The 23,946-nt window shown below is 45.4% G+C and overlaps 2 protein-coding genes across 13 annotated transcripts in view; both read left to right on the top strand.

The window, feature by feature from the left end:
• ppfia1 (PTPRF interacting protein alpha 1) overlaps window positions 1-5,239 on the top strand; it is a 43,306-nt gene extending 38,067 nt beyond the window's left edge. For 6 of the 10 annotated variants that reach the window (XM_088004524.1, XM_088004526.1, XM_088004521.1 and 3 more), the window contains 3 exons: window positions 2,436-2,504; window positions 2,581-2,749; window positions 4,007-5,239. In XM_088004524.1, the coding sequence (XP_087860650.1) occupies window positions 2,436-2,504; window positions 2,581-2,749; window positions 4,007-4,068 (300 nt within the window). In that variant the 3' untranslated portion in view covers window positions 4,069-5,239. Of the gene's footprint in view, window positions 1-2,435; window positions 2,505-2,580; window positions 2,750-2,933; window positions 2,997-3,984 lie in introns of all 10 variants that reach the window. The other 4 variants (XM_088004525.1, XM_088004522.1, XM_088004530.1 and 1 more) reach the window with 2 other exon arrangements.
• Window positions 5,240-6,500: 1,261 nt separating this feature from the next.
• On the top strand, window positions 6,501-23,247 carry cttn (cortactin). Of its 3 annotated transcripts, XM_088004531.1 has the most exons (16): window positions 6,501-6,660; window positions 8,247-8,349; window positions 8,428-8,501; window positions 8,583-8,712; window positions 13,353-13,463; window positions 14,645-14,699; window positions 14,877-14,987; window positions 15,502-15,612; window positions 16,977-17,087; window positions 18,583-18,693; window positions 19,957-20,012; window positions 20,248-20,317; window positions 20,825-21,057; window positions 21,130-21,247; window positions 22,331-22,399; window positions 22,656-23,247. In XM_088004531.1, the coding sequence occupies exons 2-16, from the start codon at window positions 8,266-8,268 to the stop codon at window positions 22,790-22,792; spliced, it is 1,581 nt and encodes a 526-aa protein (XP_087860657.1). In that variant the 5' UTR covers window positions 6,501-6,660; window positions 8,247-8,265; the 3' UTR covers window positions 22,793-23,247. The 3 variants fall into 3 exon arrangements, with proteins under 3 accessions (XP_087860657.1, XP_087860658.1, XP_087860659.1); XM_088004532.1 differs by lacking the exon at window positions 18,583-18,693; XM_088004533.1 differs by lacking the exons at window positions 16,977-17,087; window positions 18,583-18,693.
• Window positions 23,248-23,946: the final 699 nt, after the last annotated feature.

The following is a 23,946-nucleotide window of genomic DNA, read 5'->3' as shown; positions in this document are numbered from 1 at the left end:
ACACACCAGAACACACAGATACACACACCAGATACACACAGGTACACACACCAGAACACACAGGTACACACACCAGAACACACAGGTACACACACCAGAACACACAGGTACACACACCAGAACACACAGGTACACACACCAGAACACACAGGTACACACGCCAGAACACACCGGTACACACGCCAGAACACACCGGTACACACGCCAGAACACACAGGTACACACACACCAGATACACACAGGTACACACACACACACCAGAACACACAGGTACACACACACACACCAGAACACACAGGTACACACACCAGAACACACAGGTACACACACCAGAACACACAGGTACACACACCAGAACACACAGGTACACACACCAGAACACACCGGTACACACACCAGAACACACAGGTACACACACCAGAACACACCGGTACACACACCAGAACACACAGGTACACACACCAGAACACACCGGTACACACGCCAGAACACACCGGTACACACACCAGAACACACAGGTACACACACCAGAACACACCGGTACACACGCCAGAACACACCGGTACACACGCCAGAACACACAGGTACACACACCAGAACACACCGGTACACACGCCAGAACACACCGGTACACACGCCAGAACACACAGGTACACACACCAGAACACACCGGTACACACGCCAGAACACACCGGTACACACACCAGAACACACAGGTACACACGCCAGAACACACCGGTACACACGCCAGAACACACCGGTACACACGCCAGAACACACAGGTACACACACACACCAGATACACACACCAGAACACACAGGTACACACGTGTGTGTACCTGTGTGTTCTGGTCTTGTGTGTACACCAGATACACACACCAGAACACACAGGTACACACACACACACCAGATACACACACACCAGAACACACAGGTACACACACACACCAGATACACACACCAGAACACACAGGTACACACACACACCAGATACACACACCAGAACACACAGGTACACACACACTGCATGTACTCGCCCGCTGTGATGTAAACATGTAGGCGGTGAAGGAAATGGCCCCTGAAGTGGGCGGGACTTCCTGAGTAGATGGGTGTGTCCTCTGAAGGCCTGTAAGATAATCTGAGAGTAAATACTGCAGTGGGACTAAACAGTTTTAGATTAAATAAAACAGGAAAGTTTTAACTAGGAGTAAATATTCAGTGGAAAGTTTGATGAGGAAAAGATCAATAAATAAATATTAAATCTGAGATCAGGACTTGCCTGTGTGGAAACTTGTTTGAACCTTAAATCCCCTGGAGAGGAAATCCCAAATCAGGAGAGTTTCAGCGTAAACAAGACGAAGACAACATGTAAACAAACTCTGACCTCCCAGCTCCAGCTGTGAGGAAAAGCTGCAGAGACCAGGCACAGAAATGAGTTTCTTACTGACCGAGTTTCTCCGTGTTTCAGTTCCTCCCAGCTTGTTTTCCTCTGCTGCTCATGATTTCTGTTAACTTTAAATCCTGACAGGAGTTCTGAGTTTTATTGAAGCTCAGCATTCAGCCACCTTGCTGCTGCATGTTGGAGAAGGATTTTATTTTAAAACTTGATTCTGAACCATAGCAAACTGGGAAGAAATTGTTTTGCTGAAACATGAAATATATAGTTTTTAAAATGATATCAATATATTTTATTGATCCACATTTAATTACAGGCATATTTAATGCATTATTTTTTACTTTTAAAAAAATTAAATAAATACTCCATAAGTTATTGTAATTTCGCTCTCCTCTCTCCGTGTTTTATTGAGTTTGCATTCAAGTGCATCCTGTCTTTAAATGAAAAATACCTATTTTTTATACATTTTATTTTAATTAAATTACATGTATATAAAACAAGGATTCTTTGAATTAAATTAAAATGTTATACTATTCCTTTTTATAAAATATGTAACACATTATAAATATTTATAAAAAGTAATCAATACTAATTAAATAAATACCTAATTTTCTAAGCTAAACTCCATATAATAAGGTGGACATAGTGACTTTTTCCAGCTTGTTGAACTTCATGAACCAAACTGGGTTTTCAGTTTATCAGTAAAGTTTTATCTGCCTGGTTTTCTGAGTTACTGACTGTAACACGTCAGGTTAACATGTTAATACTTACTACTCAGCAGATAGAGCAGAAAGGCTGCCAGTGAAAACCCTCTGATTATTATCATCACCAGAAGATTTATTTTTAGATATTCCCAACCTTTATCCCTGCAGGGAAACCCTTATTTGTTTATTTGCAGTCCGTGGTTTGTAGTTTACATATTTAAACCGTAAAAAGTCTGCCAGTGGATGATGTGTGGGAACTCTACAGGTGCCAAAAAACAGGAGTTGCTCAAGGTTTCATGACCAAAAACGATAAAGTGCGTGTTGTGAACCTGCAGGCCAGAGCAGCGCTGGAGCGCGAGTACAGCAGTCTGATGGCCGTCGGCGCGGACAGGAAGGTGGAGGAGGTGAGAAACCGACACAGAAACCCAAACCGTTGGTTAGAACCGCTCTCAGGATGACCATCCGCCATCTTTCCTCCAGGATGACGACAAGAACTTCCGGCGCGCTCCCTCATGGAGGAAGAAGTTCAGGCCCAAGGACATGAGGGGAATGTCTCTGGGTGCGTCCGACACGCTGCCTGCTAACTTCAGAGTGACGAGCAGCAGCGCCGCGTCGCCCTCAGCGCAGCCAAAGAGAAGCCCCATGGAAGGTAAGCGGCAGGAGCCAAGCTTCTCCCTGCATGCCTCCACTTTTTTCTGACTGGAGTAAAATAGATCTGAAGGGCCGTTGGGCTCAGACTACTTGTGTTGATGCTTGTTGAATGGCTTTGCTGAGCTGCTCCTTCTCACTAACGGCATGTCTCTGCATGCGGTTTGACCAACATGGCAACGCAGGAGGTCAGTCTATACAGAGGCTGGACACTGCCACAGTCAGGACCTACTCTTGTTAACACAACGGTAAGGTCACACACACCAACTGTTGAGATTCAGATAGAAGCAGCATACGTACGGAGCTCAGTCAGTGCCATCTGAGAAAATTAAACAGGTTGTAGTTTTGGAAACATGAAGTGTTTTTTGCTCTAAAAGTGAAAAGATTATTACTCTTAGGATTGAAAGTTCCTAAATTAACATTTAATTTAGCAGTAGAAAGCGATCAAAATTTTAGTTTTATTTTTTGACAAAATAAGCAACCTTTTCGATTCAAATTTTTGAATAAATAGACATAGGAGGTCTACAAGAAATATAATTATAAGTTTTAATCTGTTCTTCCAGTTCGTTAACTACCAGATGGGAGCAAAATGTTATTCAGATTTCCACAGTTTCAGGACTTCCTTAGAAATGTAGATGCTGACATTAGCGTTAGCTGCTACATGTTTAGCATTGAGACTCTATTTGACAACTCCTTTTAGAACAACTTGAACAACAATAGTTTTTTCCAGCGTCCAATCCAATCAGTTTAGAAGCGGAAATTAAACCCCAGTGAGCAGAAAGAAACAGTTTCGTCATGCATTGCTGTTGGTGGATGTGCATCAGATTTATAGACTTAAAAAACAACGCAAAAAAAAAGTGATTAATTCCTTTGAAATTTTAATATATTGAGATCTATGCAATTAATCAAAAACTAATACGATGAAGTTCTGGTTATAACAATATAATAACAGTAAAATGATGTCCTGGAAATGCGTCTTAGGTTTTCTTGTTGGCACTTCTGGAGCTCCGTATGGTTTCCCTGCATTACTCATCTGAAAGCAGCTTTCTTGTGTCAGAAGTTTCTGCTTTAATACGTTTTACGCCTCTTCTCTCTCTTCCCATCTCCCTCCCTCCCTCCCTCCCTCCCTCCATCCATCCATCCATCCATCCCTCCCTTCCTCCCTCCCTCCCTCCATCCATCCATCCCCTGCTTCTGCTTCTGCCCCGCTGTCATTGGTCTCTCCTCCCTTCTCAGTTTATCCTCATTATTTCTATAGGTAGCCGCTGGTCAGAGGATGAAGGGGAATTTCCTGCATTCAGAACCAGGATGATGAACTGAAACGAAACTAAAAAGGACGATTTTATTGATGGAGCAGATACTTCCTGAGAGGAAACTTTCTAGAATAATCTACGTTTTTATGATATTTATGTCAACCAATGGGACTTTTAATTGATTTGGAGTTATAATGCAACCTCTTTTTGCCTCTGTCCCCTTAATCAGCCCACTTTTTAAAACCGTTTGGTCTCAGATTTCTGTAACTGAATGTTTTTCTCGTCTGGAGTTTGTATATTTCTACCAGCAGACGTTTTATCTAATCTTTTTTATAATCCTGATTATTGACCAGATGTATGTTTTCCTTCTCTAATCATTGAATTTATTCTTAAGTGACTTTAATATGACATATAACTTAATTCATATCTTTTTGTAGCTCCTGACCTGTGAGTTTATGTAAATGCGGCTCTTAGTTGTGTGAATATCAGATTAATTGCTGGAGTTTCATAAACTCCGAGTCGTCTGTCGCCTTGAACCGAACTGCTGGCCATCCAGGGCGTGACGACAAATATCATGTGAAACAGATTTTTTTCTGCTTTCCTTCTGTATTTTCATATCTAATACCAAAATATGTTAATCCTCCAGAGTTGAAGCCATCTAACAGTAGCAGGAATCGATCCGCAGGCTGCTTTCAGTGAAATCAGACCTCCAGGTTTTATGAGGAAGCTCCCTCTCGCCTTTCCCTGCAGATCCCTTTAATCCAGCCTTCCTAACCTCCGGAGAACCCACAGACGTCCTCGCCGGTCCAGGCGGGCGCCTCGGGCTCCGTTAGCGGACCAAGTTCACCGAGGCCTCAGCTGATCCCCGCTGCCATCACGTCCTCCCATAAACCTTTTTTAAAATTACTTTGTACTAAGATTTTATACCAAGCCTTATTGTTCTTAACTCCTTCCCTGTCCCTTATTTATTATCAGCCATCCGCGTTGTCTCGTCCTGTTCGTTCCCCAGAAACACAGGTCCTAACATCCGTCTCCATGGCGATGCAAAAGGAACCGACGTTTTTTTTTCTTGTGATTTTAGTCATTTATGCACAAAGCAAATCATGTTGCTGTTTTTATTCCTGCTCCTCCTGTTGAATCTTCTGATCTTGTAACAATGATGTACAGTCTGAGTACTTATAAACTATTTTTATCACAGTATTATTTATTGCTTACTTTCAATAAAATACTGAAACTTATTTTCCACTGCAGATCCGAGGCTGAGCTTCTGTCTTCACGTTTCGTGTTGCGCTTGTTAGATTCAAACTGGTTTTAAGGACTTCTGACAGGAACTATGGCACTTTTTTCCCCCGTTTTCAGTTTATATCATTAAAGCCAAATTAATTTTGGCCTTTTAATTATTTGAACCTCAGTGGATTTTTTAAAACAACGTTAGATACACAATTTTGAATTTGAGGATTTTTGCATTATCCCGGAGAATCAGTCATACTTTTACAGGCTTAAATATATCCACACACACCTTGATTTAAAAAAGTAGATCAGGAAGCAAAGAAATGAAAAAAAAAAAAAACAAACAACAAAAAACTACCGGTTCTATAAAGAAGGGAGGTCAAAGGTCAACCAGGATGACATCTGAAGTATGTTTGATTGTTATGAAAAGTGTGTGATCAACCTGCTGAGACGTTTACTGGTTATAACTGGAGTGTGTGTATATTTAACGAGTTTGAAAAAAATCTGACTTCCAACCTAAAAAAAAAGAAACACAATTCAAGTTTTTTAAAAGCTCCATAATATTATTACTTTAATCCTGAACATGAGTGGATGGAAACCTCTGACCAGCACTATGCATACTGAGGTCAGTAAAGCTCATCTTTACAAGTTTAACCAGAAAACTGCTATTTGTAATCCTAAGCAAAAGCTGGAGTCTTAAAACTAGAGGAGAGGAGCCTAATCAAATAAATAAATACATAAAAACAAAGTGATTAATGGTTGGTTTAAATGTTCACTGGCAGACTTAAAAGTTGTACTAAAACGTCAATTTTTTAATCATTTGAGAATTGTTCATGTTCATAAATCCAGGAATATCAAAGCAACTCACCTGATGAAAGCTAATAAGTTTGACATAAAATACAATGTTTGCAAAATGTCAAAAATGGTCCAATAAATTGTAATTCTCTAAGAAAAAGAATATAGGTAGCTTACCTGAAAGTCTGAATAGTTAAAATTTACAACAAAACTTAAAATATAACTGTAAATCCATATTTAAGCTTACCTTTTTGCTGAAATAAATTTTATAGTATATTTATTGAAATGTATAAGTCTGTTTTTAATAAGTGTTCTTATGTAGCCTGCAATCCCACTGGTGTTGTATTGTGGATTTGTTATGAAAGTAATGAAAAAAAAAAACAACAAAAAAAAAAACAAACAGCTCGGTTTGGTACTTCTGGAGCTCCATACCACCATGGAGCAGAGAGCTTATTTACCACGAAGCCCCGCCCATTTGTGACGTCAGGGCTGGATCGGGATATCGGGAGAGCCGGAAGAGTCGCGGAAGGAGACGTTGCGGTTTCCACAAACGATTCGCCTTCAAACCGGACTACATCTACCGGACGGGACTGCGCTCACCAGCCGACTGGAGTGAACCTTTTTCTGGGTGACGGTGAGTGTTAAAACCCCCGCCATGGAGCGGGAGGGCTGATTCCAGGTGATCATTCCAGAAGGAAGGCTAACGTTAGCCTGCTGCTAGCTGGAAAACTGGAACAGGAAATACCAGAACCAAACTGACCCACGAGCACCACGGTTTCATCCCAAATCTCAGTTTTCTGCTCGGTTTTATCCTCTAATGTTGCTTAATGTTCATCCTGGACGAGTTGGGGAGGAAACTAACCAGCTGAGACGCGACACGTACACATGTATGTTCAGATTTAACCGTTAATTGGCTGATTCAGAGGGAGGGATCGGGCTAATTCAGACATTTATACCCTGATCTGATTTATCAGGAGGAAACTGTCTGAGAGCAAAGGTCAAAAATCAACTAACAGTGTTTGATCAGACTCTCAGTCACATCAACACACCTCCTCAGCTGCCTGAAAGGTGAGCAGCAGCTGGGTGTGGTTCTGCTGAGATTCCTGTCATGGACCAGTAACCATGCAGGTTCCTGCTTCCTGATCCCACCTCGACCAGTGGAGCCTCTGATGAAACACAGATGCTGGCTGTCCACACGCTGCTGAGTCAGGAGAAACCCAGAGGAATGTGTCTGATGATCCCAAAATGGCTCCAGAGGGAGGTTCTGTTCTGCCACCACGGAGCAAAGCAGAAAACAGACCCAAACCCAGACCCACCTGGTGGTCCTGATCCGCCTGGACCTAAAGAGACTGCAGGACCATTTACCAATATCGAATAAAATCAAATATTTTCTGAATGAATCACTTGTCATACTGTTGCTTAATACTTCCACTCATTAGTTACTGTGTGGAGAAACTCACATAAAACCAACATAAAACCTGACTGCATGCTCCAGAAGAAAACTGTCTGAATTATAACTGATTATTTTCATCCAACTGATGAAATATTTTTGACATTGCATACTTTATTTAATGTTTTCTGATTTCATAGAGCTCAGAACAGCAAGGTGAAGTGGTTCAAACTTAGACTGATTTATTTAAACAACTGAAGGTCAGGATGGATATTAAAACAGTTGGAGAGATTCAGGTGTGGAATAATTGTTGAGTTAAAATTATGGTTTTTCATTCTTTAAATTAAATGTATAGAAATTATTTGCTAAACAATAAAATTTGGTTTGATTGTTTTCTGTTGAATTGATTTTCTAAATCCATGATATGATTTAGAAAACATACGAGTGATTCTGCTGCTTTGATTTTGATGAAGCTGTAATGAGCTTCTGCTTCCACCTTCACTCTTTGGGGCGACACTTTGTGTTCTTGCCATTGACAGGAACTTAAATATCCATTTCCATTTTGTCTTGTTTCCTTTAAGCATTGTGTGTTTCTTCTGTTTTTACTTGTGTGGAAAAGTTAAGTTATGAAAACTATGGTTGTATTGTACCGTTTTTAAAAACTTCAGATTTTACACAATAAAGAATAACTATCAGTTTTTTATTTAAAGCAAAAACAGCAACAATCACATCTGGCTTCTTCTGGTGCTGAATTATGATCATCAATGACGTAAAAACCTACATGAAACTTGTTCTGAACGTCAGTAATGTCTGATCCGTCTGTGTTGCAGTGAGTTGGGCTGATTGAACATGTGGAAAGCTGCTGCAGGTCAAAACGTCAAGGTTGCCGTTGACGACGGCGGAGACGACTGGGAGACCGACCCGGACTTTGAGGTTTCACCATCATCCTCCCGTCTCTCCCTCCTCTCTCCTGTTGTTCTGCATGTTTACGCTTTTTTTTTTTTTTTTCAGAATGATGTGTCGGAGAAGGAGCAGCGCTGGGGGGCGAAGACGGTGGCCGGGTCGGGACACCAGGAGCACATCGAGTCAGGATACAGATGGTCTTTTCCTGTCTGAGTCTCGCTGTCGGCCGGCGTCTGCTAACCGTTTGACTCCCTGTGCTGCAGCATCCACCAGCTGAGGGAGACCGTCTCCACGGAGCACACCAGCCTGAAGCAGAAGGAGCTGGAGAACATGCCCAAGGCCTCGCACGGATACGGCGGCAAGTTCGGAGTCCAGCAGGACCGCATGGACAAGGTAGGAGCTGAGAGCAGGAAAAACATGCAAAAATTTAATCCCATCATTTTTTTAATTTGAAATTTTTCATCATAATTTTTTTTCCTGTTTTCAAGTTAAAATAATTTATTTTTGATGCTCATTTTCTGATTGGCTGCCAGTCAAATTCATCAAGCTGCTTTGCTCCTCATGCTGGAAATGGCTACAGATGATAATGAGCTGAAAGAGCCAAACTTCCCACCATTAAGGAGTTTTAATCCTCCAGAACCTTCTGGATGTTTTCCCAGAGTGTCTGACCTCCGTCTTCATCACCGAGTCGTTAGCGAGTCATTTTGTTCCCTGCGGGTTTATGTCGCGCGTTTTCTGTTGTGTTTAAAACCAGTTTAACTTTAAGCTTATCTTGTGTCTCCTGATGGGGAAAACCGACAGACCGACTGACTGACCGACAGACCGACTGACTGACCGACTAACCGACCGACTGACTGACCGACAGACCGACCAACCGATTGACCAACCGACTGACTAACCGACCGACTGACTGACTGACCAACTAACCGACCGACTGACTGACTGACCGACTAACCGACCGACTGACTGACTGACCGACCGACTGACTGACTGACCGACTAACCGACCGACTGACTGACCGACAGACTGACTGACTGACCAACCGATTGACCAACCGACTGACTAACCGACCGACTGACTGACCGACAGACCGACCAACCGATTGACCAACCGACTGACTAACCGACCGACTGACTGACTGACCGACTAACCGACCAACCGATTGACCGACCGACTGACTGACTGACCGACTGACTGACTGACCGACTAACCGACCAACCGATTGACCGACCGACTGACTGACTGACCGACTAACCGACCAACCGATTGACCGACCGACTGACTGACTGACCGACTAACCGACCAACCGATTGACTGACTGACCGACTAACCGACCAACCGACTGACTAACCGACCGACTGACTGACTGACCGACTAACCGACCAACCGATTGACTGACTGACTGACCAACCGATTGACCAACCGACCGACTAACCGACCGACTGACTGACCGACTAACCGACCAACCGATTGACTGACTGACTGACCGACTAACCGACCAACCGATTGACCAACCGACTGACTAACCGACCGACTGACTGACTGACCGACTAACCGACCAACCGATTGACTGACTGACTGACCAACCGATTGACCAACCGACCGACTAACCGACCGACTGACTGACCGACTAACCGACCAACCGATTGACTGACTGACTGACCGACTAACCGACCAACCGATTGACCAACCGACTGACTAACCGACCGACTGACTGACCGACTAACCGACCAACTGACTGACTGACCGACTGACTGACCGACTAACCGACCAACCGATTGACCAACCGACTGACTAACCGACCGACTGACTGACCGACTAACCGACCAACTGACTAACCGACCAACTGACTGACTGACTGACCGACCGACTGACTGACTGACCGACTAACCGACCAACTGACTGACTGACTAACCGACCAACCGATTGACTGACTGACTGACCGACTAACCGACCAACCGATTGACCAACCGACTGACTAACCGACCGACTGACTGACTGACCGACTAACCGACCAACCGATTGACTGACTGACTGACCAACCGATTGACCAACCGACCGACTAACCGACCGACTGACTGACCGACTAACCGACCAACCGATTGACTGACTGACTGACCGACTAACCGACCAACCGATTGACCAACCGACTGACTAACCGACCGACTGACTGACCGACTAACCGACCAACTGACTGACTGACCGACTGACTGACCGACTAACCGACCAACCGATTGACCAACCGACTGACTAACCGACCGACTGACTGACCGACTAACCGACCAACTGACTAACCGACCAACTGACTGACTGACTAACCGACCAACTGACTGACTGACTAACCGACCAACTGACTGACTGACCGACTGACTGACTGACTAACCGACCAACTGACTGACTGACTGACCGACCGACTGACTGACTGACCGACTAACCGACCAACTGACTGACTGACCGACTGACTGACTGACTAACCGACCAACTGACTGACTGACTGACCGACCGACTGACTGACTGACCGACTAACCGACCAACTGACTGACTGACTGACCGACCGACTGACTGACTGACCGACTAACCGACCAACTGACTGACTGACTAACCGACCAACTGACTGACTGACTAACCGACCAACTGACTGACTGACTAACCGACCAACTGACTGACTGACCGACTGACTGACTGACTAACCGACCAACTGACCGACTGACTGACCGACTAACCGACCAACTGACTGACTGACTGACCGACCGACTGACTGACTGACCGACTAACCGACCAACTGACTGACTGACTAACCGACCAACTGACTGACTGACTAACCGACCAACTGACTGACTGACTAACCGACCAACTGACTGACTGACTGACCGACTGACTGACTGACCGACTAACCGACCAACTGACTGACTGACTAACCGACCAACTGACTGACTGACTGACCGACTAACCGACCGACCGACTGACTGACTGACCAACCGACTGACTGACCGACCAACCGATTGACCAACCGACTGACCGACCGACTGACTGACCGACCGACAGACTGACCAACCGATTGACTAACCGACTGACTGACTGACTGACTAACCGACCGACTGACTGACTGACCAACCGACTGACTGACCGACCAACCGATTGACCGACTGACTGACCGACCAACCGATTGACCAACCGACTGACTAACCGACCGACTGACTGACTGACCAACCGACTGACTGACCGACCAACCGATTGACCAACCGACTGACCGACCGACTGACTGACCGACCGACTGACTGACTGACCGACAGACTGACCAACCGATTGACTAACCGACTGACTGACTGACTAACCGACCGACTGACTGACTGACCAACCGACTGACTGACCGACCAACCGATTGACTGACTGACCAACCGACTGACTGACCGACCAACCGATTGACCGACCGACCGACCGACTGACTGACTGACCGACAGACTGACCAACCGATTGACTAACCGACTGACTGACTGACTAACCGACCGACTGACTGACTGACCAACCGACTGACTGACTGACCAACCGACTGACTGACCGACCAACCGATTGACCGACCGACCGACTGACTGACTGACCGACAGACTGACCAACCGATTGACTAACCGACTGACTGACTGACTGACTAACCGACCGACTGACTGACTGACCAACCGACTGACTGACCGACCAACCGATTGACTAACCGACTGACTGACTGACTGACTAACCGACCGACTGACTGACCGACCAACCGATTGACTAACCGACTGACTGACTGACTGACTAACCGACCGACTGACTGACTAACCGACCGACTGACTGACTGACCAACCGATTGACTAACCGACTGACTGACTGACTGACTAACCGACCGACTGACTGACCGACCAACCGATTGACCAACCGACTGACTGACCGACCAACCGATTGACCAACCGACTGACTAACCGACCGACTGACAGACCGACCAACCATCCATCTGGATGGTTTCTGTGTTAAACCTCGGTTGACTCTCTACCAACTCGGCAGTAACTGAGCCGGGTGTGTGTCTGTGTGTGTTCACCGCAGCGTGGATGTGATGAGTGAGGTGTGTTTACACCAAACAGCTCTGATGAGTCAGACGTCTGCATGGGAACGCAGCGACCCGGTGGGCCGCCGGTTTCTGTTATATATTCATCAGTTTAACCAGATGGACGGTTCCTGGTTCCTGGTTCTAATGCCTTTTAGAGGCTGCAGTCATAGAAACTTTATCATTTCTATAAAGCAATAATACTATCAGCTAAAAGTTTCCATCTAGTGGCTTCATGGTCATAAAACACTAATATTTCATGCTTTATGTGATTTAATTATTTTAAGGCTGAAACTATTAATCCATTATTGAAATAACCAACTAATTTAGGAATCGATTGATGGTTAACTGCAGTAAAGTCTTTAAAAGAAACAATTTTCTGAAAGAGCAACGCAGTCGGAGCCCAAAACAAAACTACACAAACGTTTTGCATTTAGAATAAAAACCTTCTTTGTCTGTAAATCTGTTCTACCAGAAATCCTTTTAGCTTCACCTGGTTCTGGTTCTGTAGAAAACCCGACACCATTTTAATTCATATAAATTAACTTAATCACATGTTGATGGTAGAAGTGTTGATTAGCTGCAGATTGATCCAAGAAAATCTGTATTTACGTATTTAAAAAAGGAATTATTTGTTTATTTGCATATTTTAGTGCATTTCTACTATTTTATGAAATAAGCTTAAGTGTTTAAATTAAAATGTGGCAAATTTTTATACAATTAATCATCAGAATAATTGCTTACGAAAATAATAATCAGCCTTAAATGATCTCAAAACAGTTTTCTGTTTGTTTTTGGTTATTTCTGTCTGAAATACATACAACACTTTATGAACCTCAAATTTAAAAAACTGAGTAGAATATCGATGTTTAATTATTAGAAATGATCAAAGAAATGCTGCAGTTTGATGTGGATGGGGTTCGGTTGCTTTTAAAATGGATTTGATTTGTTTTGTCTTCAGTCTGCTGTGGGTCACGACTACCAGAGCAAACTGTCCAAGCATTGCTCCCAGACCGACACGTCCAAAGGCTTCGGAGGGAAGTACGGCGTCCAGGCCGACCGCGTCGACAAGGTGCCTCCTCTTAGCCGCTTCGCTGAAGAGTTTTCATCCTGACAAAACGCACCGCCAGCAGGAGATGAGAAAAATGATTTGGGTTTGCAAAGCTTAATATTTTGCAGATATGAAACGACTGCAAAGCAAACTTGTTCTGATCTTAAAAACCAAACTATCACATCTTCCTGCACAGTTAATAAAAACCATGAGCACAGCCGCATTTTGAAGCAGACAGAGATTATAGCAGATTTTTACTAAACAAACCTTAAATGATTCATATTTGGGCCCCAGAAAAACTGCATTAAATGTTGTTGCTAATCAGCCTGAAGACTGAATGAAAATCGTCGGGTTTTCTCAGGAATCAACACAGAATTTGACATTTTAGTTGAAATTGATGAGAGATGACGACTCCATAAAATGAAGCCTGAATTTTATCGCCACTGATTAACCAGAACAAAAGTAAAAACCTCCAGCAGCTTCTGGTTTTCTCAGGCTGAAGAGGAAGTTTCTCTTTTTATGGCCTAATTCTGAACTTTGGATCTGAAAAGGGAAACATTGTAAACGAGCGTTGGTTCCCGGGATCACCATGGCGACCGACCAGTCAGCAGCAGACATGAGTCGGACCCCTGGTAAGGTCAGAACCGGTCCTGAATCAACACAAAGAGCCAATCAGATGGAGGTTTACATCCCAGTGCCGGTTTAAAGTATTCACACGTTTCTACAACAAAAGATGCACAAAATGTTTGATTATACAGTTAAAAACATCAACATTCAGAGAAGATTTATTAATCTCATATTTGTTATAAATTTTTCAACAGATTGACAGAAAAAAACCTTTCATGTAAAAATAAAACTGATTTTTGCAAAATATTGTCAAATAAATGGTTGCATAAATATCCCCCCTCTTTAACGAGTTGACCTAACTCAGTATTTTTGCCATTATTTTCTGGAAATTAATTTTTATTTTGACATCTAAAATAAAGTTTTTGGATTTTATTTTGTCAAAACAGCCAAATTTTTTTGATCATGTTGAATTTTAAGAGGTGAAACATCTGAGCGGTGAACCGTGTGGAAATGAAATCTAACATCAATAAATGACTTCATGTCTGACGCTCCTGTTTATTCCAGCATCAAATAACAGGATTCATAATTATTGGATTATTTACATTTGAATAATAGTTTTTCCCGTTTCGTTGCAGTCGGCCGTCGACTTTGAATACGCTGGGAAGACGGAGAAACACGCGTCGCAGAAAGGTTTGTCCAGACTCGTCGGATCCTCAGACATTCCTGGAATGTGCAGGATAAAAATCCAGCTCTGCTCCAGATTAATAATCCAGAGTTCCTGTTAGCAGCTGAGCAGCAGCTTCACATGTCGCTGTGCTGGTAGGAAATGTTTTCTTCACTCTGACCTCTGACCCCTGCGCTGTGCAGACTACACCACGGGGTTCGGCGGGCGGTACGGCGTTCAGGCGGATCGGGTCGACCAGAGCGCGGTCGGCTTCGACTATCAAGGCAAGACGGAGAAACACGAGTCACAGAAAGGTTCGTTCTTTATAGCAGAGGAAAATTTGGTGGAAGGAAACAATTCCTGATCTGCTTCTTGTAGAAATGTAACTCTGAGCCTGAACGTCAGTTTTCAGGTCTTGGATTTTCTGTTGAATTCAGATCTGGACATGAATCTGCTCTGATCTAAACCTGGTCAGCGAGTTCCTCCTGCTGGAAGATGAACTTTGACCCCAGACTCACATCTTCTGCAGATTCTAACAGGTTTTCCTGCAGGATGGACCCATCAGCTCTAGGTTCCCTGTCCCACATTATGATGCTGCCACCGCCATGTTTGATGTACAGTCAGTTTCCTCCTTATTGAGCTGTTTGAAAACGGACCAGGAAGTGAAACTGGATACAAACTGAGCTGCTTCCTGTCCATTCGGGTCACAGACACATTTCAGAGTTGCATTTAGGAAGCGTCTAAAATCTGCTTCCTTCAGTCAAATCATCAGGAAAATCTGGAATGATTTAAATTATGTGGGATGGAAACAAACTTTTTTCTTTGCAGATTACGCCAAAGGTTTCGGGGGAAAGTTCGGCGTTGAGACGGACAAAGTGGACAAGAGCGCCGTGGGCTTCGAGTACCAGGGCAAAACGGAGCGGCACGAGTCGCAGAAAGGTCAGTGGAGGTGAAAGCGGGTCCAGCTGGAACCGGACCAACAGAAACGGAAGAACCCGATCATCCCGGGGTTTTCTGGTTTCTTCAGTTTCGTTTTGTGTTTTGCTCCTGTTGGAGCGACGAAATCCTAAAGTCAGACCTTCTCCTGGGATCCAGAGGAGCCCAGCAGCCGAGGCGCTGAGCGGATCTGTGTGTGCAGGCCCGGCTCAGCCGCGCCTGCGGTTCTGCCCCGACTCGCCCAGAATCTGTTTTTATCAACCTGCAGCTTCTTGCTCTGTCTGTCTGCATGAGGAGGCGGGACGTGAAGGGACCTCTAGGAAACTGGTGTTTGATAACTGGGTCACATGTTCTGACGGGCCGACCCGTTTTAATAAGAGCTGCTGAACAGCAGAGCATCAATGTTCTGTTGAGTCGCTGAGGACGGATCCGATTCTTCTAGGTCGATGTGGAGACATTTCATGATGCAGAATCTGCTGCAGTGAAATAATAAATATTAACTTCCTGTTGATCTCCTGATGAAATGAATCCATTTCCAGAAACGACAAACTGAGCAGGAATTACACCAAAACTGAACAAACATGTAAACAGTTTACATTTAAGATGAAAGTAAATCTATAGATCCGTTTTATCCAGAACTCGGTTCAGTTTCTCCTGGTTCAGATTCTGTAAAAAATCTTCTATTAAACAAACTTTACATCCAATTATGGATTCATAAAATAATCAACTCTTTCAATAAAGATGACATATTTCTTTTATTAAACATTGAAAGATGTTTTTTTACATCTTTTAATAAATTTCTATGCTAGAAGGATTTTTAGCTGCTGATCTCTAAAGGAAGCTGCTGTCGCATTTCAGGCAAGAAAATGTTTATTTAAAAAAGGATTAAATAACTTATTATTGGTCTTTTTATTTACATGCACATTTTCAAAGTGCTTTTCACGTTTTTCTGATGCTGCATAAAAAAGGCCTGAATGTGCAGAATGTGGCTTTATAATCTGATAATCATCAGAATAACGAAGAACTAAAATAATCACCAATTAATATATAATCAATAAAACAATCAAAACAATACAAATGAAGGAATGAAAAGAGTTTTAGTTTCAGTGAGACTCTGGTTCTGCTGGTTCTCCTGGTTCTGCTGGTTCTCCTGGTTCTCCTGGTTCTCCTCTGGTTCTCCTCTGGTTCTCCTGGTTCTCCTCTGGTTCTGCTGGTTCTCCTCTGGTTCTCCTGGTTCTCCTCTGGTTCTCCTGGTTCTCCTCTGGTTCTCCTGGTTCTCCTCTGGTTCTCCTGGTTCTCCTCTGGTTCTCCTGGTTCTCCTCTGGTTCTCCTGGTTCTCCTCTGGTTCTCCTCTGGTTCTCCTCCAGACTACGTGAAAGGCTTTGGTGGGAAGTTCGGTGTTCAGACGGACCGGCAGGATAAGTCGGCGCTGGGATGGGATCACCAGGAGAAGCTGCAGCTTCACGAATCTCAGAAAGGTAGGATCGGCCCGGTTCCGGCCCGCTGCGGCTCTGGACGCCCCGGGGCGATAAGCTGTTTTATCTGCAGCCGTGTTGAAAGCAGCTCAAATCCTCCTGTCTCAAAGTTCTGCACCAGAACCCGGCTGTTATCAGAACTTTTGGGTCTCTAGGCAGACCGGTTCTGTTGGACCATCTTGGTTCCTCTCCAGTTCTGCTCGGTTTCATTTGAAGCAGGTTAACAACTTCTCCAAACTCACAAAAAGAGGAAGAGAAACCTGAGAGTCTGGATCTGTGTCTGTGGGTCGCTCTGAACCGGGTTGGCCCGGTCCAGATTGGAACGGGTCGCTGTAAAAAGGAGCTGTTGGGTTTAACTGCTTTTTTTCATTAAAACATAAAGACCTGAATCTGGGTCACTTTGGATCGGGACCAGTCTGGTTGGGTCCAGTCTGGTCGGGTCCAATCGGGTCGGGTCCAGGCTGGTCGGGCCCAGGCTGGTCGGGTCCGGTCTGGTCGGGTCCGGTCTGGTCGGGTCCATTCTGGTCGGGCCCAGTCTGGTCGGGTCCATTCTGGTCGGGCCCAGTCTGGTCGGGTCCAGTCTGGTCGGGTCCAGTCTGGTCGGGTCCAGGCTGGTCGGGTCCAGTCGGGTCGGGTCCGGTCGGGTCCGGTCTGGTCGGGCCCAGGCTGGTCGGGTCCATTCTGGTCGGGTCCGGTCTGGTCGGGTCCGGTCTGGTCGGGCCCAGGCTGGTCGGGTCCATTCTGGTCGGGTCCGGTCTGGTCGGGCCCAGGCCGGTCGGGTCCATTCTGGTCGGGTCCGGTCTGGTCGGGTCCGGTCTGGTCGGGCCCAGTCTGGTCGGGTCCGGTCTGGTCGGGCCCAGTCTGGTCGGGTCCGGTCTGGTCGGGCCCAGTCTGGTCGGGCCCGGTCTGGTCGGGTCCAGGCTGGTCGGGTCCGGTCTGGTCGGGTCCGGTCTGGTCGGGTCCGGTCTGGTCGGGTCCATTCTGGTCGGGCCCGGTCTGGTCGGGTCCATTCTGGTCGGGCCCGGTCTGGTCGGGTCCGGTCTGGTCGGGTCCGGTCTGGTCGGGCCCAGGCTGGTCGGGTCTGGTCTGGTCGGGTCCGGTCTGGTCGGGCCCAGGCTGGTCGGGCCCAGGCTGGTCGGGTCCGGTCTGGTCGGGCCCAGTCTGGTCGGGCCCGGTCTGGTCGGGTCCAGGCTGGTCGGGTCCGGTCTGGTCGGGCCCGGCCTGGTCGGGTTTTACAGAATCAGTTTCGTTGGGGGAAAAAGCGAATTGGCTTCAATCCACTTCTTGGTACCGGTGAGACCGGTTCTGACCTTCATCCAGGAACTGGACCTCTGGTGAAACTCCATCACATCCCAGCATGTCGTCATAGAAACCTGTTCTTCCTGTTTCCTGTCTGAAGGTGGTTGTGTTCTCTGTGGGAGCTCCTGTCTGTCTAAGCTGTGTGTGTGTGTGTGTGTGTGTGTGTGTGTGTGTGTGTGTGTGTGTGTGTGTGTTTCAGACTATAAGCGTGGGTTTGGAGGGCGGTATGGGGTAGAGGTGGAGAGGCGGGACCGCTGTGCTCTGGGCTATGAGCACAAGGAGAACCTGGCCAAGCACGAGTCCCAGAAAGGCACAGACACATTCCGGATCCGGAACATTCCCGTTTCCCTCGGCTTGTCTGGCTCCTGCTGTCTCACACACACACACACACACACACACACACACACACACACACACACACACACACACACCTCTGCAGCACTGATGGACCAGCATGTAGATGTTTGACTCCTTTAGTCGTTTTTCTCTTAATTATAAAAAAAATCATGAAGATATTTAGTTCTTCACATTTGCTCTGTTTTTATCTGAAGATCAAATTTTATCTGAAGATCAAAAATTAACCTGAAAATCAACTTTCTTCCAGGAAAACAAACGTTCTGCTGCTCATTTCAGTTTGAATTGGTGGTAAAATTAGACGTCGTTTCCATTTTGATCAGTTTTCCGTTTTTGACCTCCAGGATTCCTGGAGGTTTTTAGGAGTTTTTTTCTTTGCCAGTAAATGACCGACTTCCTGCAGCATCTGGAAAACTCAGTTTAAATCAACATTCTCAGTTTCTGGTAAAGTTTGGTGAAAGAAAAAAGATTATGATGAAACCTTTGTTTGCAGGTTTTCCATCTGGATGCCACTGAACGATTCAGGTGATTCGTTCTCCTGACGGATTAGGACCAGAATAAAAATGTTTTGGAAATTACAAGAATAAAAGTAAAATTATGTGAATAGTCGTAATAAAGCGAGAATAAATCTATTAAATTAATTGAGAATACTCTTAAAAAATAAAAAGTTATAATAACACAAGTATAAAGTTGTAGTGATGCCGGCAGTCGTAACATAGTAGTTATCCAAAGGTAAAGAGAATAATAGTAAAATAGGAGCATAAAGTTAATAATGTGAGAATAAAACCAGATTAAAATCAAACTGACTAATAAAACGATCTAATCAGATTTTCTGATGGTGTTTGGAAGTTGGGCCGTTAGGAACCAGGAGTTCTGCTGGCAGGAAGCCGGACCGGTCCGGATCAGTGCTGCTCTGGTTCTGATGGACCGACTGTTCTCCCCTCTCTGCGCTCATTGATCTGTAAATGCTGAAGGTCCGATTCTGCCGGATCGGACCGTTCTCCGACCTGCTCTGCATGAAGCCGCGTCCTCCTCTCTGCCGGCATGCTGTCAGGTCACCGTGCACGCCACGCCCACTTCCTGTTGGCTGCAGCTCCGTCCGCATGAGCTCATCAGGCTCCGCCCCCTTGGCTCCGCTCCATCAGAGATCCGGACCGGAACCGGACCGGTTCTGATGGACTCCGCCTCCTCAGCTGACGCTCTGCCGTCTCTCTTCCAGATTATTCCAAAGGATTCGGAGGGAAGTTTGGCGTCCAGGACGACCGCATGGACAAGGTGACGCTCCGCGTGGTTCTGTTCCGGATCAGAACCGCTTCCGGTTGGATCGGAACCGCTTCTGGTCCGGATCGGAACAGCTTCCGGTCCGGATCGGAACCGCTTCCGGTCGGATCGGAACAGCTTCCGGTTGGATCGGAACCGCTTCCGGTCCGGATCGGAACCGCTTCCGGTCCGATCGGAACCGCTTCCGGTCCGGATCGGAACCGCTTCCTGACATGTTTCTGTCTCTCAGAGTGCCGGGAAGTTTGAGGACGTGGAGAAGCCGACGCCGTCCTACCAGAAAACCAAACCTGTGGAAGCTGGTGAGGACCATCATCATCATCATCATCATCATTCTTCTTCTTCTGTTTTTATTGTTCTAAGCTTTTGACAGAACTAAACGTAGAAGAACAAAAACTTGCACCATCAGATGAAGTTAACTTTCTCTTTCATCTAAATTGAAGTGTGTTGGAGAAACAACCTGACATGGATATTTTCATATTTCCATCTGATGTCTGTCTTCCACCCTATATAAATCATAAATGACCTTTAACCTCTTGGATGCCCTTAGATTCAGTCTTTATCGGTTTACATTCTGAATCTGATTAGTTTACATTAAATATTCAGCAGTGTTTCATCCAACATGCTGGATTTGAAGACGCCAATAAAAATCTGAAGTTTTAACTGATATTCTTTATTCAGTTAAAATATTTCAAAATTTTGTCACATCACATGTATTTATTTTTCAAGAGCCCAGCCTCTTTACGCCGTGTTAAAGTGTGAGGACTCTGAACGTCTCTGACCTTTGACCTCTGTGTGTTGCCGAGCAGCGGGCAGCAGCACAGGAAGCATCAAGGCTCGCTTCGAGAACATCGCCAAGCAGAAGGAGGAGGAGGACCGGCGGCGGGCCGAGGAGGAGCGGGCGCGCCGCCACGCCAAGGAGCAGCAGGAGCAGGAGGAGGCGCGGCGGAAAGTGGAGCGGCCGCCGTCCCCTGCCCACGCTCCCAGTCCCAGCCCCACTCCCAGCCCCACTCCCCCGGTCCAGCCTGCCGCAGAGCTCCAGGTGGGTTCTGGGAGCCTCAGTCCGCCACTTCCTGGACATTCCCAGCATATGACTTCCTGTTTCCTCCTGCAGAACTCTCAGAGCGAAGCTGCGAACGACGAGCCGCTGTACGAGGAGACGCAGGAAGCCCAGGACGCCTACGAGCAGCCGGACCTGTACCAGAACCCCGACGAGGCTGCGGCTCCAGCAGGTGGCGCTTTGCCTTCTCCACTGATTAATTCAGGGAATTCCCCAGGCGGCGTTCCAAAGGCTCCTGCAGGTTCCCAAAAAATCACAAGACCTCCTTCATCCTGAATTAGAGCTGAAGATTCATCCAGGAAGTTCCAGCTGAACTGGGATTGTTTTGAGAAATTAGTAGTTCTGACTGAGAGGAAAAAACTACAAACCCCATCATGCAGTGCAGCTATTCTCCTGCAACTTTAACGATGTAGGAAACTTCCAGAAAACATTTTTGTTTTTATTTATGATCTGATGCTTTTTAGGGGAAAAGAAAAGCTACATAATATAAAAATCTAAATGAATTTCAAAAATATAAAGAAAAAACTTTTTATTTGTAAGCAGCTGAACTTCCTGCAGTTTAAAGCCATTAAATTAAAACTGTTGTTGAAACCTGCAGGAACACTGACTGCTGCAGCATTTTGGCCATTTTTCATCAGTGACACTGCAGGCCTGACGCTGTGTGTTCAGTAGTGATGCTGTGGGCCTGATGCTGTGTGTTCAGTAGTGATGCTGTGGGCCTGATGCTGTGTGTTCAGTAGTGATGCTGTAGGCCTGATGCTGTGTGTTCAGTAGTGATGCTGTAGGCCTGATGCTGTGTGTTCAGTAGTGATGCTGCGGGCCTGATGCTGTGTGTTCAGTAGTGATGCTGCGGGCCTGATGCTGTGTGTTCAGTAGTGATGCTGCGGGCCTGATGCTGTGTGTTCAGTAGTGATGCTGTGGGCCTGATGCTGTGTGTTCAGTAGTGATGCTGTGGGCCTGATGCTGTGTGTTCAGTAGTGATGCTGTGGGCCTGATGCTGTGTGTTCAGTAGTGATGCTGTAGGCCTGATGCTGTGTGTTCAGTAGTGATGCTGCGGGCCTGATGCTGTGTGTTCAGTAGTGATGCTGCGGGCCTGATGCTGTGTGTTCAGTAGTGATGCTGCGGGCCTGATGCTGTGTGTTCAGTAGTGATGCTGTGGGCCTGATGCTGCGAGTTCAGTAGTGATGCTGCGGGCCTGACGCTGTGTGTTCAGTAGTGTGATGCTGCGGGCCTGACGCTGTGTGTCTGCATGCAGATGAGCACCAGTACGAGTACGGAGACGACCTCGGTGTGACGGCTGTGGCTCTCTACGACTACCAAGCAGGTGAGACGGGATCCTTCCTGCCTCGTTCAGTCGGAACCGATCAGTTTACTCACTAGTTTAGAGTTTAGTTTTCATTTTTATCTGTGGTTTAATAATTTCACAACTTAGTTCCAGTGATTTATACTTTTCCTCCATTAATTACCGTTTTTATTTATTTCAGCCTAAACTAAATGTTTTCTTAATTTCATTTTTTATTTTAGCTATAATTTTGGCTCTGATTTAAATTAATCTTTTCTCGTTTCTCTTCTCGTTTCAGCCGGCGACGACGAGATTTCCTTCGACCCCGATGACATCATCACCAACATCGAGATGATCGATGAGGGCTGGTGGCGCGGCGTCTGCAGGGGCGCCTACGGCCTCTTCCCGGCCAACTACGTGGAGGTCCGGCAGTGACTCCGCCCCCTGACTCCGCCCCCTGTCTCCACCTGGGAGTGAGTCCTCCCTCCGCCTGCAGCCGGTTAAAGCAGAGACGTTTTCAGAGTTTCTATCTTTTGTCCCTGAAGAATCAGGCCGAGCCTTGAACTCGCCCTGTAGAGTATTATCATGTTTGGAATCATGTCCTGTTTGATCATTTTTAAACTTATTTCTGTTCGTTTCGCTGCTTCGAATGTTTCGGTGTCTGTTTTAGTTTCTTCTGTCTTAATGTTTCTTCGCCACCAGGGGGCGCCTGCTGCCGGCGTCCGGCTGCTCTGAGGGAACAAAGCTCCGACTTTAATTCATCTCTGGGTTTTCTAATAAAAGTGACCTTTTCAAATGGATTATTTTTATCTGTTGGCTTCAGTCACATCATTACCTGCTTTTTCATTTTCTTTTTTTTATGTTTAAATAAATAAAGTATGAACAATTAATATTTTTGGGTCCATTTTCTTTTTAGATATTACCTGAAAACGCAGCTTTCAGAATTCAGAGTGAAAATGTCTGATAAATTACGGAGGCGTTGTGGATCCTCCAGGTTGGAAGTCAGTCTTTTACTCCTCTGTTTCAGGCAAAGAGTAGGAACCTTTTAAAAATCGAATATTGTGAATATATTAAATGTTCTTGGCCACTCATTTCAGAAATGAAACTTTCACAACTATCACACATTGAGGGAAATATTCTGTCTCAGAAATTAATACAAAATTCAGTGTCTCAGAAAACTGAAAAAAAGAAGCAAATACAGGAAACTGGTGTCACACTGAAGCATTTTCACAGAATGTTGAGTGGAAGGAAAAAGTGGTGAGAAAATGAGAACCAGAACCCTGGAGGACTGTGGAGTAAAATCCATTCAAGAATTTGGTGGAGCTTCACAAAACTACAAGGAATAAAGAATTTATCTTTACTCGCTTATGAAATAAGTGACAAAGAGCATCGTCACTTTTTGCTAAAAGTGTTTTTTGAAAATCATTTTAATAATCACTTTTTTGGTCAAAATTTTAGGGGAAGAAAATAACTGCAAAAAAAAAAAGACTTATTTTAGGAAGGTGATTATTTTAAATTTCTCCTTAAATATTTTCATCTGATTTTTGAAATAATTTTTGATTTGCTTTAAGCTGAAATGTCTAAATAAA

This window comes from Poecilia mexicana, unplaced genomic scaffold (assembly GCF_051168715.1).
Source record: "Poecilia mexicana isolate PSO_F unplaced genomic scaffold, ASM5116871v1 scaffold_3, whole genome shotgun sequence".
Classification (NCBI taxonomy): domain Eukaryota; kingdom Metazoa; phylum Chordata; class Actinopteri; order Cyprinodontiformes; family Poeciliidae; genus Poecilia; species Poecilia mexicana.
This window is presented reverse-complemented; position numbering and strand designations above follow the sequence as displayed.